Here is a 17,865-nt window from a genome sequence, read left to right as displayed (position 1 = left end):
AAATGAAAGAAGTGAGTCATTTGTTCTCCTGCAAAATTCTAGGTAAAGCTTTGATGTGCAGTAAAGTAGCTATGGAGTTTTATATTCAGTTTGTATGAACAGTAAACAGAGCATCTAAAATAACCACTTGCACATTGCAACAAACACATCATCATTTGCTTAAAAAGAGTTATAATTACAGTTGACGAAGCATGGACACCATAAAAAATGCATTAGTTTGGCTTGACACATTAATTACCTGTTTTTGCAGATGTTTTTATGTATTGTTGTGTGAACAGTTTACAAAATAATTACAGGAAAGTCATATGGAAAATAAACTAAGTGGGTGGTTTCTCGCCTAAATATTTTCATTCATGTGAATCTGTGTGAGGCACAGCTGCTCTGTACCAAATGCAAAGAGATAGATGAGGATTCTCGAAGGGTTTTTATTAGAAGGTCTCTGTCATCAGCATTACCACATTTTTATATCTTTAGCAGCATAGTTTTTAAACATTAAAATGACAGGGTTGATTTAATCCCAGTGATCAAAGAAAAAGCTTTGATCCTGATCAGAAGAAATGTAAGTATTTGTCAGATCTCTAACACCCTCCATCCCCCCAAAAAAAATCCCACCAAACCAAACATCTAAATGGAAAAAAAAGCCATTGCCAGTTTGTGTTGAATAATGAGTTGAAAGAATAGTAGTACAGAGTTACCAAGAGCTTTGAGAAAAAGTTAAATGTTTATTTTCCCTTTATTTAAGTTATTGAACTCTGATCACTTTCTCTTGTTACAAGATATATGAGACAGGAATGTTTTTAGACACCTTTCTGTCCCCCATAAATACTATGTGTATAGTATAAATGTGAATCAGTATGTGTTGAATGATAATAGTTTGACATCTGTTACCTGAAAATTTATGTTTATGAAATTTATGAGCAGGTAGCCTTGTGCTGTATTGACCATGCCTCTTTTTTCTTTTTTGTTAGCATAGGATAAAAGGAAGGATGGTAGTGATGAATAGAAAGGGTGAAATAAACTGTACTTCCTGTCAAATTGGTGTCCCTGACGCACATAGGTGGAGTTTTTCTGTATACGTGATGGTCCCTAATTGTGATACCTGGTAATAAAGGATTTAGGTAACATGTATCATTGCCCCTGGTCATAATAGTTGGAAAGATAACATATCTTTGAACAGATGGGATTAGAGATCATGACACATATAAGAAAGGGGCCATAATCTTTAGGGACTATAGTGGTGAAAGATGTGTCCCTCCCTGATCCTGTAAGCTAATTTAGAAAGGAATAGGGAGCCTAGGAATGTTTCTCATGTTATGAATTGAGTTGAATCCTGAAATGGGCTCCTGTGATTACCTTTTTTTGGTGTGCATGGCAAATCTTTTTAAACAATTCAAAGCATTTAAAAATAGACTCAAAGTTTGTATTCTTTATTCTAGTAGCTCATAACCTTAAAAGTTTCAAAAGTTTTTGAATGAAAGGAATAATTTACAGTCAGTAAGTCTATTGATTCTTGGCCTCTTCTAGAAAACATTGTATGCACGTCCAAGAGATTTTACAGAGTAAATTGTGTTTGGCTTCAATTTCTGAAAAGTTTTGTTAATAGGACCTAACTCAAGTCCAATGGGTGGAAATAGTTATAAGTCTATCAGTATGCCAGCCATAAAATTGTCATTGCTGTAGTGTTCCCTAAACAGATAATTTCTAGCTCTTACTGGCTTCTCCTTTCTTGAACTCATTAAGTAGATTTTCTTTTTGTCTTTTGTGTGTGCATTTCATACTTACCTCCTTTTCCTGTTATCCCTTGGCTGCATGTTAATCTTTAAAAAGATTTAATTTTAGAACATAAGGGATACTTTTTGGGGCAATGATTTTTCTTGGAAAAGGTTATCCTTGTTGAGGAATTGGCCAAGAGTTTTTCTAAGGGAGGAGTTAGTGTATGATTATTTTGGGGAGTAATTTCTTTTTTAATCTCAAGTAAAAGAGATGTATAGAGGAGAAGGAAATTGTAATGTACAAGACAAGACTGACTTTGTGTACATTCAATATTCATATCATCTAATAGTGAGCTAGTATCCTTCACTCTTATAGAAACCACAAAAATTTTTAAGTAGCATTGAAAGCAAACATAAATGAAGGAGTGTTTGGGTATGAATATCAACAGCTTTTTTTTTTTCTTCTGTGTTTAGGAAACTCTGAGAACTTCTAGGTAGCATAGAATATTTGGTTTAAGAAATTGTTAGCTGAGGATTGGTTAAATGCTAATGGAAAGATAATTCCCTGGCTGACCAGCTCATGCTGTACACTGAAAGGCTGACGGCTTCTGAGTCATGGTAGATGTGCAGAACCATAAATCACTTTTCTTTTCAAGGTTGTCTTTTGTTGTCAGAACACTTAGGATGATACAGAGATGGTGGAACAGACCTGAAAAAATAAAATGTTATTAAATATAATAGACTAGCACTTAAAAAATCTACAACCACCAAGGCCATTTCAGAAAACTATATGCCTTTATGACATTGAAGTTGTAAAACAAAACAAAACAAAGCAGGTTGTTTTGGATATTCTTTCTTATGGGATGGATGTTAGTGATAACCATGCACACTTGACAAAGGTAGAGTACAGATATTGTAGAATGTATGAGGGGTAAAGTCAGAAGAGAGATTGACAAAAAGATAATATATGATATAGTGACAAAGAGTAACAAAATTAGGAGACCTAATTTTTATTTTAGACTCTGGAACTGACTTTTATTTTCCTTTAAATAAGTATTTATTAAATATGAACTATGTGCCAGGCACTGTGCTGCTATGATGAGTACACAAAGACAAAAAACAGTAATCTGTCCTTAAGGAGCTTACATTCTCTTTTGGATTCAGTTATTAAACATTTATTTTCTCTTCCTACCAGCCACATCTTCACAAATCCCAATGTGAAAAAAATTACAAAACCCTTAGAAAAAATAAGTACAGTCAAGCAAAACAGATTCTATTATTGGCCATGTCCAAAAATGTGTCTCATTCTACATATTAGTCTGTCTCCTCTTTGACATGACATTCTTCATCATTAATCCTTTGGAATCATGATTTATCATTGTGTTGTTCCTAGGTCTTAAGTCTTTCAGAACTTTATATTTCCACATTATTGATATTGTATCATAAATTATTTTCTTGGTTATGCTAAATTTATTCTTAACAGGTCTTTCTAGGTTTCTCTGAAACTGTCTCATTTTTTTCAGCAAAATATCCTATTATATTAATATACTGTAATTGGTTAACATTCTTCACTTAATAGCCATGTCTTTAGTCTCCACTTCTTTGTCACTATAAAGTCAAATTAATAAGCATTAACGACCTTCTTTAGTGCTAGGTACTATGCTAAGTATTGAGGATTATGAAGAAAGGGAAAAACAGTCACTGCCCTCAAGGAGCTCACATTCCAAGGAGATGTCATATAAACAACCAGGTAAATGCAAGTCATGTAGAGGATAACTTGGAGATAATCTTAAGAGTTAAGGCACTAGCTTTTTGCAGGGGGGGCCCAGGTGAGTGAGAAGAAAGGAAGTGTAGGTATTGATTTTAGATGGCCTTCTTAAGGAGTTTTTCTGCCAGAGAGACGAGAGACTGAAGGCAATAATTAGCTGGGATGAAGTGAGAGTTTTTTGAGAGTAAGAGAGAGAGACATGGGCATGCTTGTAGGCAGCATGGAAGTAGTCTATATACATGCGCGTGCGCATGCGTGCATGTGTGTGTTTATCTATATCTATCTATCTATCTATCTATCTATCTATCTATCTATCTATCTATCTGTCTGTCTAATCTAGAAATATTATAGATTAGTGAGAAAATGAGGATGATAGAGGGCCAGTTCACTAGAATTGGGTAAAGGGTACATGATGAGGGACTTTCCTTGACAGGAGATGGACTACCTTTTTTTGTGTATTAGGGGTAAGATGTAAGATGAGGAATGGAGAAGAGAGAGCTCTCCAAGAATGGTCTCAAAATTTTCAGGGAAATATGAGGTAGGATTCTCAGCTGAGAGAGTGGGGGAAAGGGCTCCTCCCATGGGAGATTTGAGGAATGATGAGCAGGTTTCAGAAAAACCATAGTGGTGAATGTGGTAGTAAATTGATTAGGGAGGTATAAAGTGATTATCTTGCTGGTCAGGGGCTGGTTGAGTATGAGTAGTAGACTCATTCAGCATAGCTTTGTACTTTTTCCTAGCTACTTTTAGTATCACTTGAATAGTAATGAAGGCAGTGGATAGTAGTTGTAGTCTGAGACTGGTGTTTATCAGGGCAAAGTTGAAAATAGTGTAAAAGGGCAGGAGACTTCAGTGTAGGGAGATAATGCAGAATTGGTTCATCAAAGAATCAAAATGGAAAAGGGAGGAGAGTGTAGCTAATATAGGAGTGATGGCCTGTGAAAGAACTAAGGAGTAGAAACATTGACTGTCATGGTGAAGACAAAGAATGGTTTTAGGGGTTGGAAGTCAGAGGGGAAGATGGAATTCCAAAAATTATGATCAGATAAAAGAATTTCAGATCTCTTGAATACAGAAATAGAACATTTATGCTTGATGGCAAGATCAATAGGATGACTATTTCTTTGTATTAGAGGTGTGATGGAGGAGAAGGTTGTGAGAAATGAGTAAATTGAGAAGCTGGAATGATACCATGTTTAAAGAAATACATACACGTATATATGTAGGTATGTATGTATATTGTCAAAGATCCCTAGTATGAGGGCTGGAGTTAGCAAAAAGAAAAAGACCATCATCCAGCCACCGAATGCACTGAGGAAGGAAGGAGAGTATCCTAGGGATTCATAAGTAATAACTACCATAACCTTGATTGAGTGATAAGTGTGGATTGAATGAACCTCAAAGGAGAGATTACTGAGTAATAATGGTAGAGAAAGAGTCTGGAATTGGTGATAGGGAGCAAGGAGTATTCCAAATCTCGCACCATGACCAGTGTATCAGGGGGTATGAATTAAAGTACCACCAGGTCAGAAAAAGGTGGCCAGGAATGCCATGTCATCAGGAAAAAGCCAGTGAGTGAAAGGAGATGGGAAAAGTGAGGAAGGAAAAGAAAGGTTTAATATGAAAGAAGTTTGTTACCTATGGAACAGTATCCCAAAGAGCATAATGGAAGAGTGGGTAGGGCAAATCCGATATGGGGTGTTGGAAGGATTGTTGATGGACGATGAAAAAAGGGAGTAGGCAATGGGGATGTGGAAAGGAGTTTGTACAGTGATAGCAGGTAGGTTCCAAGTAAGTGGGGTATGAATGGTTGGGTGGGAGTATGCTAACTATTAAGCAGTGAGTTCAGGCAGATTTCAATCTCAGAGAGGCAACTCATTTGGTGTGGAGGTGAGATGTTCCAGAGAGTAGGCTAATAGTGAGAAGTGTACAGCTACAACTTCTCACAGTTTGGAGAGTCTTATCAGTTACTGATTTGGTGTCTGGGTGAAGTCTTCTCAGCTTGCCAGAAAGTCCAATGCAGTAAATGTTTATGAAACACTACTATGCCAGGCACTGTGCAAAGTCCTGGGGACACAATTAATAAAAAAAACACTCCCTGCCCTCAAGGAGCTTATGGTTTAATGGGGAGGGAGACAACTTACACAAGGAGGCAATCAGTGTGCAGGTAGAAAGTGATCCCTGTGTACCTATATGGGGGTGAGACAGCCAGTGTGGAGCTGGAGCAGACTGGAGTGTCCTAGGAGGAAAGCAAGCAGCATGACTGAGATGTTGGATGATAGTATGGTGCTAGATGGGCCAGGCAAACAGTGTAGACTTGGAGTAGATGGGACAAAAAGAGTGGCTATAAATATTTTTTACATATAGAAACTTTTATTCTTTCTTTTTGCCTCCTTGGTGTATAGGCCTAGAAGGGATATTGCTGGGTTAAAGGCCACATACACTTTACTAACTTTCTGGACAGTTCTAATTTATTCTCCAGAATGACTGTATCAGTTCATAGCCCCACCAAATATGCTTGTTTTCCTGAGGCCTCCAGAGTTTGTCACTTCTTTTTTGTCAACTTTGCCAATTTGATGGCTATGAGGTAGAACTGAAGGCTTGCTTTAATTTGTATTTGAATCAGTTCCTTTAATATACCTTTAGTAAGACCTTTAATAGAGCAATCTGCTGTAGAGATTTTTTTCTAGTTGTTTCCTTTTTAATCTTAGCTACATTGGATTTATTTGTGCTAAAAATATAATCAAATTGACCATTTTATGTTCTGTTATGCACACTATCTCTTGTTTGATTGTGAACTTTTCCTTTTCCATAGATCTGAAAGGCAGTTTCCTTCTTGTTCCTCTAATTTGTTTGTGGTTTGACCTGTTATATCTAGATCAGGGGTAGGGAACCTGTGGCCTCAATGTCCCACGTGGCCTTGAAGCTGCAGGTTCTCCGCCCTTGGTCTAGATCCTACTGTATCTGTTTGGAACTTGGTTTATGGTATGAAATGTTGGTCTAAATCTAATTCCTGCCAGTCTGTTGTCCTGTTTTTTCAGCAAATTTTAATCAAATAGTGAGCCCTTGCCCTTTTAGTTCAGGTCTTTGGGTTAATTGACTATTAGATTAATTTCCTACTAATTGACCACAAATTTTTAACTAGTACCAAATTATTTTAGTAATTACTACTGTGTAGAATAGTTTGAGATATAGTACTGCCAGGCTTTCTTTCTCCTCACTTAAAAAAAAATTATTTCCTTTCAGATTCTTGCCCTTTTGTTACCGTAGATGAATTTTGTTACTCTTTTTTATAGTTTTTTTTTTTTTAAAGTAAGTAGTTGATAGTTTGATTGGTATGGAACTGAACAAACAAATTATTTTGGTAGTATTGCCATTTTTGTTGCATTGGCTCAGCCAAACCTTGGGCATTGAATATTTCTCTATGTTATGTAACTTTACTGAGGTTATTATTTCAGTTAATTTTTTAGTTGATTTGCTAGGGTTTTTTTAAATAAACCATCAGGGGCTAGGTGGCGCAGTGAATAGAGCACTGGCCCTGGAGTCAGGAGGACCTGGGTTTGGATCCGGCCTTAGACACTTAACACACACAAAAAAATAGGTGTGTGACCTTGGACAAGTCACTTAATCCCAATTGCCCCCCCAAAAGCAAAAATAAATAAATATACCATTGTATCACCTGAAAATCTAATTTTATTTCTTCATTGTCTGTACTTATTCAACAATTTTTTCCTCCTACTTATTGCTATAGGTAGTATTTCTAGCATTTTCTCAAATAGAAGTGGTGACAGTGGACATTCTTGCTTTGCCCCCAACCTAATTGGAAAGTTTTCTATTTCCTGTATTTCTTGGCTACTCTGCCATGTTAAGGAAAAACTCATTAAAAAAAAATGTGTTCTAGTGTTTTTAATATAAATATTTTGTATTTTGTAAAAAGTCTTTTCCGTATATGTTGATATAATTACATGATTTTGATTGTTTTATAATTTATGATTTACAATTTTATTAATAATAAAACAACCTTGCATTCTTGTTATAATTCTAGCCTGGTTATAGTGTATGATGTTACTAGAACCTCTTTAACTAATATTTTCATTAACGTTTTTACATCTTTGTTCATTAAAGATATTGGTTTATAGTTTTCTTTCTCTCTTATGGCTCTCCCAAATGATATTTGTATCATTGAAGGAGTTTGGTAGGAATCCTTATTTAAAACTTTTAAAAACTGGTTTGCATAATATTGGAATGAGTTTGTTTTTCTAATGTTTAATAGAATTAACTTTTGTATCCATTTGGTCTTATACATTTTTTTCCCTTGGGAATTAATTTATGACATATTCAGTTAATTTTTCTGAAACTGGATTGTTTAGATTCTCTGTTCTTATTCTTTTGAGTATTTTGTATTTTTTTAAATAAATATTCATCTCTTATTTAAGTTGTCAGTTTTGTTGGTATGTAGTTGGGTAAAATAGTTTCTAATATTCTTTCTTCATTTGTTGTGAATTCTTTTTCTTTTCTTTTTTTTCTTCCTTTTTAATCAAATAATTACTGGTTTACCAAATCATGATTTAAAAAAAACTAGTGCCTAATTTTATTTATTCATTTTGATTTTCAATTTGTTAATCTCTTCTTTGATTTTCAAGATTTCCATTTTGCTTTTATTTGGAGTTTCTTTATTTGTTGGTTTTTTGTTTCATGACCAATTTTTTTCTCTTTTGTTTTAAGTTTTTTTTAAAACATAATTTATTTATTTACTTTTAGTTGGCAATATTTAGTTCCACAATCCCTTGAGTTCCAAATTTTCTCCCCCTTTGCCCCATGGCAGTATATAATCAAATATAGGATCTACAAATACCTTCACATTAAACATTAGTCAAGTTGTAAAGAAGGATTATAACTAATAGAGTGAACAATGAGAAAGAAGAAACAAAACAAAAAAAGAGAGAGCAAGTATTTTGCTTCACTCTGCATTCATACTCTGTAGTTCTTTCTCTGGATGTAGATATTCCTTTCTATCATGAGTCTTTTGTAGTTGTCTTCTAACCTTGTATTGCTGAGAGGAGACCAGTCTATCAAAGTCAGTCATCACACATATGATGTGTCTGTATTTTGTTGTAAGTTTTATTCTATGACCTGCTTAGTTTGCTTCCCCCAAATTTTTGAATGTTGTCTCATCATTATCTTTAGTGAAAAGATCTATCATTTCTATGACTTGTTCATTAATCCATTAGCTCTTTAGGATTAAGCTATTTCCATATGATTTAAAATTTTTTCTTCAATGGCCATTTATGAGATGCAATTTTTATTGAATTGTATTTTGTAAAGGATGTATTTAATATTACTATTTTTCTGGATTTGTTTGTAAGATTTTTATGCCTTAACATATGGTAGCTTTTTGTAAAGGTGCCATAAACAGCTGTGAATATGCATCCTCCTTTTTCTCCCTATTTAACAGACACTAGATGTCTATCCTATTTCATTTTTCTAAAATTCTATTAAAAGAAATCCCTAACTTCATTCTTCATTCCTTATTATATTTGTGTAGCTCTGAAAGGGGTATATTAAGGTTCTTCTTTATTATAGTTTTACTTTCAATTTTTTCTTGCTGCACAGTTGACTTTGAGTACTTTCATAAGTAAATAACTTAATACTTTTTGTTTTCTTCTTTTTATGTGAACGAAGAATATTCTTAGTTTCCAAAGAAATCTTTGAATTAGAAGGCATTTCCATATCAGTCATAAGTACCAATATCTGATTGCTCATGTAATATGAAGCCATAGATTTAGAGCTGGAAGATATCTTAGAGATCATCCCCTTCTTTTATAAGAAATTGAGACCCTGCATGAGCTAGTCCCACTCTTTGGGCCTGCTGCTGTTGTTTTTCTTGTGTTTCTTTCTTTTTTTTTTTTTTTAAAGCAATTGGGGTTAAGTAATTTGCTCAAGGTTACACGGCCAGTTATTTTGTGTGGGTGCCAAGTATCTGAGGCTGGAACTGATCCCAGGTCTCCCGACACCGGGGCCGGCACTCTTAGTTACTTACGTGCCATCTGGCTGCCCCATTTCTTGTGTTTCTTTATCACTATTTTTATGTGCATTTCTTTGTATATTTATCCTTTTTTTGCGCCTGGATCTCTCTTTTTGCACCAGAGACCACCTATCCTATAATATCTTCTTTCTCTTTTGCCATTTGTCCTAGAATTCCTCTGACACAGGAACATACATCTGGAACTAGAAGGGACCTTAGAAACTATACCCCAAGTTCCTCATTTTACTGATGGGGAAACTGAGGCTGAATTGCCAGGTTACTCATCTCCTTTGCTGCATTATCATCTTTCCCTTTCACGTTAAGACTCTGTCAGGACTCTGTCCTAGGCCTATTTTTTTCCTTTTATATTGTCTTTTTTTTTGCCTTTTGGAGGGCATTTGGGGTTAAGTAACTTGCCCAAGGTTACACAGCTAGTTTTTGTTGTGTGGGTGTTAAGTGTCTGAGGCCGGAACCGAACTTGGGTCCTTCTGACTCTGGGGCCGGTGCTTTCCACACTGTGCCACCTAGCCACCCCTTATGTTGTCTTTCTTGATGGCTTCATTACATTTTGTGCCTTTACACATCATTCATTGTGTCTTTGAAAAATAGTCTGTGCTTAGTAAATGTTCATTGAGTTGATTTTAATTGCCCAGATTCATAGAATTATTAAATAACAGAGCTGAATTTCTAGCCCAGGTCATAAGAATTACTGTTATTTCTATTCTACTAGGGCTGTCCTGGTTCCTGAAAGCTCCTGCTTTTGGGGATAAGATTCCTCACTTTCTTCTTTAGTATAAGAATCTAAGGTCAAGGGGGAGGAAGGGAAAAAAGAATAAAGTAAAAAGTACACAGCAGAGAACAAAAGAAAACTTAAGAGGAAGCAAAGAAAAGACGGACAGTTCTCAACACATGTAGTATTCATCATATAGGCTTTCTTGAGATGAAAATTTATTACTATATATTTTGAATCCTTTCTTATGTTCTGCTGTGCACATGACATGCTTTTTCCCCCCTTACTTTGTATTTGTTTTAATATTTAAGTTTAGGGTATGTTTCTTTTTTTCTTTTCTGTTCTATATATGAGTTTAGCTGTTTGAGTCTTAAAAAAAAATATTTGAGGTCACTTGTTGAGTGGGTTTGAAGGGAAGGAAGTCCCTTTATTATAGTCCTCACAGGGAACCATCCATCCTCTCTACTCTCCTTTCCCCCTACACCCACCACATCCACATCCACACCACGGACTGGGGCTTAGTAGACTTCCCTCCCTTGGCTTTCATAAAAAAAATCACACAATTGCCTCCAGGTCCCTCGGACCACTGCTTCCCTCCTCCCCAAACTCCTCTTGGTATATTGTCTTGTTTTACTAGAATGTAAGTTTTTTAACTTTTATATGTCTTGCTTTTATAGTTTTTTTTATCCTAGCACATAGAAGAGTTCATGACACATAGTAAGCACTTAATAAATGCTCATTCACTCATTTATTCCATACAGTGCCCACAACTGACACTGTATATAGTATTCCTCCCTCTGGTGGAGGATGAAGGTCAGTCTGTAAGTCAATTAGCATTTATTAAGCACCTACTACTAAGTGGTAAGCACTGTGTTAAACACTGGGCATATAAAGAAAAGCAGAAAGCACTTCTTGCTCTGAAGGAACTGTAGCGCCAAGGCAACATTCACAGCGCTAACGGTGACCGCATAGTTCTCAAGCACACAATATAACAGACTCTCCATACATAAGGAAGAAGCAAACCATTTATTCAGACAACAGAAAGCCAAATCCCAACACCAGGAAACCGAATCCATTCTAGTAACAAAGAAGTTCATACACCATAGTACCACCATCCTTTAGCCTTCCCACAAACAAACACTCACAAGTCTAGCTGTCACAGCAGGGGTCAAAGGAACACTCACAAGCCTAGCTGTGTCCTTGCCTGTTTCTCTCTCCCACCATCTAGCTGCTCTGACCCTCAGCTTCCTGTGGACTCTGCTCCACCCTTAAAGCTCTTCCCACCCACCACAGGCTCCATGTGATTACATTCGGCCTATTACACAGGGCAGGGAAGATCTTCAAAGCAGGAAAGATCTTCAAGTTCCCATTACCATTACAGGAGCTCAAAGTGTAATGGAGTTGACAACATGTAAACAATTATATACAGATAATATATATGGAGGATAAATTGGGGATAATCTCAGAGAGAAGGCAATAAAATTAAGGAGTTCTGGGAAAGCCTTCTTGTAGAAGGCCAATCATCAATGGAGACTTAAAGAAGTGAAGGAAGATAGGAGGCAGAGGTTTATATCATTATCTGTTCCTTCAGGACTATAATTGGTTTTTCTATTCAAAAGTTAAACTTGTGATTGTTGTCATTATGTATATTGTCCTCTTGGTTCTGTTTTATTTCATACCCTTCTCAATTTCTCATGTTTGTCATTTCTTGCTGACAATAATATACCATTACATTCATATATGATTTTTTTTCAGTCATTCTGTAATTAATGGGCATTTTTTTCTTTCTAATTCTTTGCTATTATTGGAAATACTTCTATGAATATTTCGATATATATTGAACCTTTGTTTCTGTCTTTGACTTTTCTTGGGTATATATCCCAAGAAACTTGCAAAGTCAAAGGTACGGGCTTGTTAGTAATCTTTCTTTCTTCCTTCCTTCCTTCCTTCCTTCCTTCCTTCCTTCCTTCCTTCCTCTCTCTCTTTCTTTCTTTCTTAGCAGTGGGGTTAAGCAACTTGCTCAAGGTTACACGGCCAGTTATTTCTGGGTGTGGTGCTAAGTATCAGAGCCCGGATTTGATCCCAGGTCATCCCGACTCTGGGGCCAATGCTCTTACTCACTATGCCACCTGGCTATCTCAGTTAGTCATTTTTCTTGCATAATTCCAAACAGAAATCCAGCATTGTTGTACTACTAAGTAAGTCCTCCAATAGGGCATCAGCACATCTCCTTTCCTTTCCGTAGCCTTTCTACTATTGACTTTTCTTGTCCTTTGTCATTTTTGCTGATTTGCATAGTAGGGAGTGAAATCTCAGTTGCTTTAATTTTTATCTTTCTTACTATTAGTAATTTTGCATATATTTTCATAGTTATTTATAGTTGGTAGGTCTTCTGAAAGTTGCCCACTTGTGTCATTTGACTTTTTATATACTGGGGATATATCTCTTGCTCTTGCAATATGACCAGCCCATATTTTTAGATCATTTGCTTCTTTGATGACATCTATGTCTTCATCATTGTTTCTTATTTTTAGGTGTTTTAGCCTATTCACACCCAACTGTACACCTCTCCATTGTCCTCTGCGAGGTCCTCATTTTTAATTGTCTAGACTAATGCCTATAGTGTTTTATAGCCATATAACTAAAATAAAAATAAAGGAATCAACAACAACAAAAGAAGATGGGCATTTGTTTAAGGGAGAAGTTTTGGGTCATAAAAGGAGCTTTGTAATTTCCCAAAGGTAATCCAGCCTGTTTTCTTCCTGTTAAATTCTAGGCCCACTTGTCTACTTAAAATGTTTTTTTTTTTTAAATATGTTAAAACAATTTTTAACATTTGCCTTTTGAAATTTTGAATTCCAAATTCTCTCCCTCCCTATTGAGAAAGCAAGCAGTTTGATATAGGTTATACATGTATAGTCATGCAAAACATTTATATATTAGTCATGTTGTGAAAGAAAGCACAGATCTCCCCCACCAAAAAAAAAAAAAAACCCCAAGAAAAATAAAGTAAAAAAAAATTTGCTTTGATCTGTATTTAGACTCTACCAGTTCTTTCTCTGGAGGTAGATAGCATTTTTCATCATAAATCCTTTGGAATTGTCTTGGGTCTTTGTATTGCTGACAATAGTACAAAAAAATCAGATTATATTAATAACAAATAGTAATAAATATTACCACATGCTACTAATATTTTACAGGTAATAAATAATTTTCAACAGAATAACAGAATTTAAGAACCCACCAATTGTTCTGAAATAGTTATCACAAAGTATTTTGTAAATGAGTTCACAGAACTCTGTGCAGAACCCTGATACAGAGTGTGAGGTCTGCCAAAAAACTTTGTTTGCAGAAGGCATCATGCTGGTAGCATCATGGCTTGGAATACAAGGTAAAATCCATTACCTCATAGTAGTTTGGTTTAACCATCTACAGAGGAAAAACAAAATGGAGGAAGAATCCATATCTTAACGATTCAAAATCCAGTGATCTTTTCATTATACCATATTTTTTCCATGCAGAAAATTATTTAAAATTAATTTAGTTTTTAAATTGTTTTAGTATTTCTCAAATACATGCATAAATGCAATTATATAAAGTGATCAGATAATATTTTTAGCATTATCATACTTAATGTCTTATTGATTTGAATACTGGCATTTAAAATGTGTCTGCGTATGTGTGTGTGTGTGTGTGTGTGTGTGTATGTCCATGTTCATTAGACAGACATCAAGAATAGACAAGTAGGGACAAAATGATAAAATAGTCAAGTAAGTGGAAATTAGGTTCATCTTAAAACTAGTTAATCTAAAGTTCACTGTATCATAGCATAAGTTATACACATTTTCTTTATTGTATCTTAGGTGAGTCAAGTCCCACTCGTCGAGAAGCAGTGAAGAAACGGACAGCAGAGTATCTAATGCGTGCTGAGCAGCTGTCTAGTTTTTATTTAAAACCACACGTTGGTGATGGAGCGTCATCCCAGGTATAATTTTTATTTCTTTCTCTAAATTGGATGAAGTGTAAGTTTAATTGTTTTGTACCATGTTTACTTTTCTTGTACTTTGTTTAGGTGCTTTTGATCAGTCTTGTTTTACATCTGTGCAAATAGACTTTACCAAGTATCCTGTGAAATGATTTTTCTTATTTTCTTTGAGTACATGTTGAAAATAACTCTCATCTTTTTATTCCTCTTTCTAAGGGGGACCCATTTAATTTTAATTTAACTTCTTTATGTCTTCTGGCATTGTCATTCTACCTAATTTTGCATCATTTGCAAAGTTGAAAAGCAAAATTGATGTATGTGCTTTCAATTCCTTTATCCAAGTCATTAATGACAATATTGAATATGGATCGTAAGCTGAATTTACATATAAGTCAAAAGACACCTTGCATATCATTTTATAAAATTATCAGGTTGCTAGAATTATCTTTCTGCCCATCTCTACACACATTTATTTCTAATCCCTAGTTATGCTTCCTATACTACATTTCCCTATTGTTAATTTAACTCAGTATTTATTGACCAACTCCAGGGTTATGTTAGGTTCCACCTGTTATTAGAGGTAGTACAAAGTCTAACTTATAGCAGATACTTCACATTTCCCCTCAAACATAGGTTCTAATGAAAACCAAATTGACTGGTAGAGTTGTACTTGATCAAGCTAATAGTAGGGGACTAGGACAAAAAAGATTCTTTCTGGAAGTTTTGACTCAGTTGTCTTTTAGAAGTAGGATATTTAATGATCTGAAAATTGGGGAGGTCCTCTTTAGAAAAGGGACAATTAGTAGTTTTGTACATACAGAAAGTCAAGTAAGATTTCACAAAGGAGTAGTGCCATAATTACAGAAAATATACAAGCAAAGCTAAAATAATATGGCATTAATATTGAAGGTGTCTGTAATAAAGGAAAGATCAGAGTAGAGTGCAAGATGGTTATTTCAGAAAAGCTTCCCAAAAGATGTAAGGTGTGAGTCAGCTCTGGAAAGGGTGACAAGCATGGGATGATGGAGAAGAGGAGAGCTTTCCCAATGAGGAGGGTGACAACTGGAGCAGCAACAAATGAAATATGTATGGGAAACAGAAGGCTGGCTTAAGGTGAAAAGGGCATGTTGGGGGCAGGGAGATGAATTTAGAAAATGGTAGAAGAGGGGCAGCAGTAGGATGAAAGGGTTCACTGTGCTGGGATTGGGGGTTTTACTGTTTTTTTTAGAAGAGAAGTGATAAGATGAATTTCCTCTGTAGTCATCATTTGGTTTTCATTACTTGTTGTTCAGATGCTTTTCAATTATTCGACGCTTCGTGACCCTATTTAGGGTTATCTTAGCAAAGATACTACAGTAGTTTGCCATTTCCTTCTCCAGCTCATTTTACAAATGAGGTAACTGTGACAAATAGGGTTAAGTGACTTGCCCAGGGTCACACAGCTAGTAAGTGAAGCCATATTTGAACTCAAGAAGATGAGTTTTCCTGACTTCAGGCTTAGAACTTTATCCACTGAACCATCCATCTGCCCTGTTTCATTAGACCTCCTGCCTAATTTCCTTTTGAACTCATTCTTTTTTCTTCAGGTCTTAATGGCCACAATTGTTTTCATAGGTGAACAAGGTTGTATCTTGAGGTCTCTCATTTATAAAATGAGTTTATACATTCATTCATGTCTAATGTTCTTTTTAATGACAAAATGTTTTATTTTTTTTTTAATTTTTCAAAGGAAGCATTGTTTCCATTTCATACTGGTATGCACAGGTTTCACAGAATCATAAGTTTGGGGGCAAGAAGGAACCCTAGAGCACTTAGCACTTAGAGAATATTTGGTACAAACTCTGCATTTTATAGGTGATACTGTAGCCTCTATGTGTATTCTTTTAAGGTATAATTTTTAAATTGACAGAAATCTATTTTCTCTCCCTCCTACCTTATTAGAGAAAAAAAAACCCAAACGAAATTCCTTATAATAAACGTGTGTCATCAACCTATCTTTGCAAAAGTAATAACCAACTTATTTTGTCCTTTTTTAGTTTGTTAATTTTTTTCTTGGTTTCAGTTTTTAGAGCATTGATCCATTGGCATCAATCAATTTAGAAACTTTTAGACTTTGTAATTTTAGGAGCCCTAAATAGTCCCAAATTTCCTACCCACAAAGAGAATTCCAAAAAAGGGAGCAGAGAGGGCTAGAAGAGTCCTTCCCCCTTTTCCTATATTAAATGGTCCTGAGAACAGTGGAAGGAGCAGGATTTAGCTAAAAAGTAAAGGAGTTGTTTGAAGTGAAATTGAAAAGTCATATTGAAAGAGACAGTTGGTTTTGTTTCATCTGCAATTGATATTGAATTGTCTGAGAAATTATATTAAAAAGGCAATGTTCTAGAAAAAGCCAGAAATAGTTTTACATGCTATTTTTTGGCACAAAAATTCAAAATACATAAAGAATGACAGTAAAAGAGTTAAATTTTGGGGATAAAAATAGGGTAGTTGTCTGAGATACAAATAAGCTTTTCTCATTCCATCATGGTGAAGTCTGAATGAAAAATACATTTTACATGTGGAATTTGTGAATTCCTTGCATATCTCTCACTCGTGAACAAATGCTACAGCAATATTTTTATCAGTGCCTTTTGTTTTTATATCACTTAATTTCTGATCATAACCTTCCCTCCATCTTTTACACAGTGAGTCTTCTTGTAACAAAGATTAAAAAAAGAAAATGAGAAAAGAACAATTCAACCAACTAAACATCATCTATGTCTGACAGTGTGTGTTATATGAGGAACATGTTGTCAGCTTTTTTCTGGGGCCAGGCTTGGTCATTATAATTATATAGTGTTTATAGCTGAAGACACTCTCTGTCTCTGTCTCTGTCTCTGTCTCTGTCTCTGTCTCTGTCTCTGTCTCCCTCTCCCCCTCCCTTTTTCTCTCCCTCCCTCCCTCCCTCCTCTGTTTCTCTCTGTCAGAATGCGAATTCCTTGAGACCATGTATGATGTCTTATTTTTTGATCATCATCATTGCTAAACAAGGTCTCGTGTGGTACAGTGAGAGTTGGGAACTGGCAGCCAGGAGACCTGAGTTCTTGTGCTGACTTGCCTCAACCAAACTCTGACTTTGGGCACGTTACTTAACTTTTCTAGGGCTCAGGTTCCTTAACTTTAAAAATGAGGCAGTTAAATTTGAGATATAGTCTCTAAAATCTCTACAAATCTATGATTCTTTATTTCAATAAAGAAAAAATTATATTGAGTATAAGTCCTGTGAATAAAAAACAAGCATAAGGTTCTTTATGATGATATTTCTTGTGTTCTTTTTGTTGTTGTTCATTTTTCTGACTTGGAGCTCTGAAAGTACAAAAAAATAAGCCTTTGTGATCAGAAGATACATAAACCATCACTACTTTGGTTTCTCACAAGTGTCTGGCACATAGTAGGAACCACTTTCCCCCTCCTCCCCACCCCTATTCATTCATTCATTGGTTTGTTTATTTTTTCACAGTCATCTTTTTTAGTTCTAAATTCTCTCCCTCCCCCACCCATTGAGAAGGCAAGCAATATGATACCTATTATACACGTGTAGTCATGCAAAACATATTTCTTTATTGCCAAAAAGCAAGAAAAATAAAATGAACAGAGTAGGCACTT

The 17,865-nt window shown here is 35.4% G+C and overlaps 1 protein-coding gene across 4 annotated transcripts in view; it reads left to right on the top strand.

Annotated features, from left to right (window-relative positions):
• Positions 1–17,865, top strand: part of RPS6KC1 (ribosomal protein S6 kinase C1) — a 164,580-nt gene that overhangs the window by 86,667 nt on the left and 60,048 nt on the right. For all 4 annotated transcript variants that reach the window (XM_069108725.1, XM_069108724.1, XM_069108727.1 and 1 more), the window contains one exon: positions 14,099–14,220. In XM_069108725.1, the coding sequence (XP_068964826.1) occupies positions 14,099–14,220 (122 nt within the window). The remainder of the gene's footprint in view (positions 1–14,098; positions 14,221–17,865) is intronic.

The sequence above is a fragment of the Petaurus breviceps genome, unplaced genomic scaffold (assembly GCF_028583685.1).
Source record: "Petaurus breviceps papuanus isolate PSGF00001 unplaced genomic scaffold, PetGlider_PUasm1.0 90434, whole genome shotgun sequence".
NCBI lineage: Eukaryota > Metazoa > Chordata > Mammalia > Diprotodontia > Petauridae > Petaurus > Petaurus breviceps.
The sequence above is the reverse complement of the archived record's forward strand: the minus strand, read 5'-3'. Positions and strand labels throughout refer to the sequence as shown.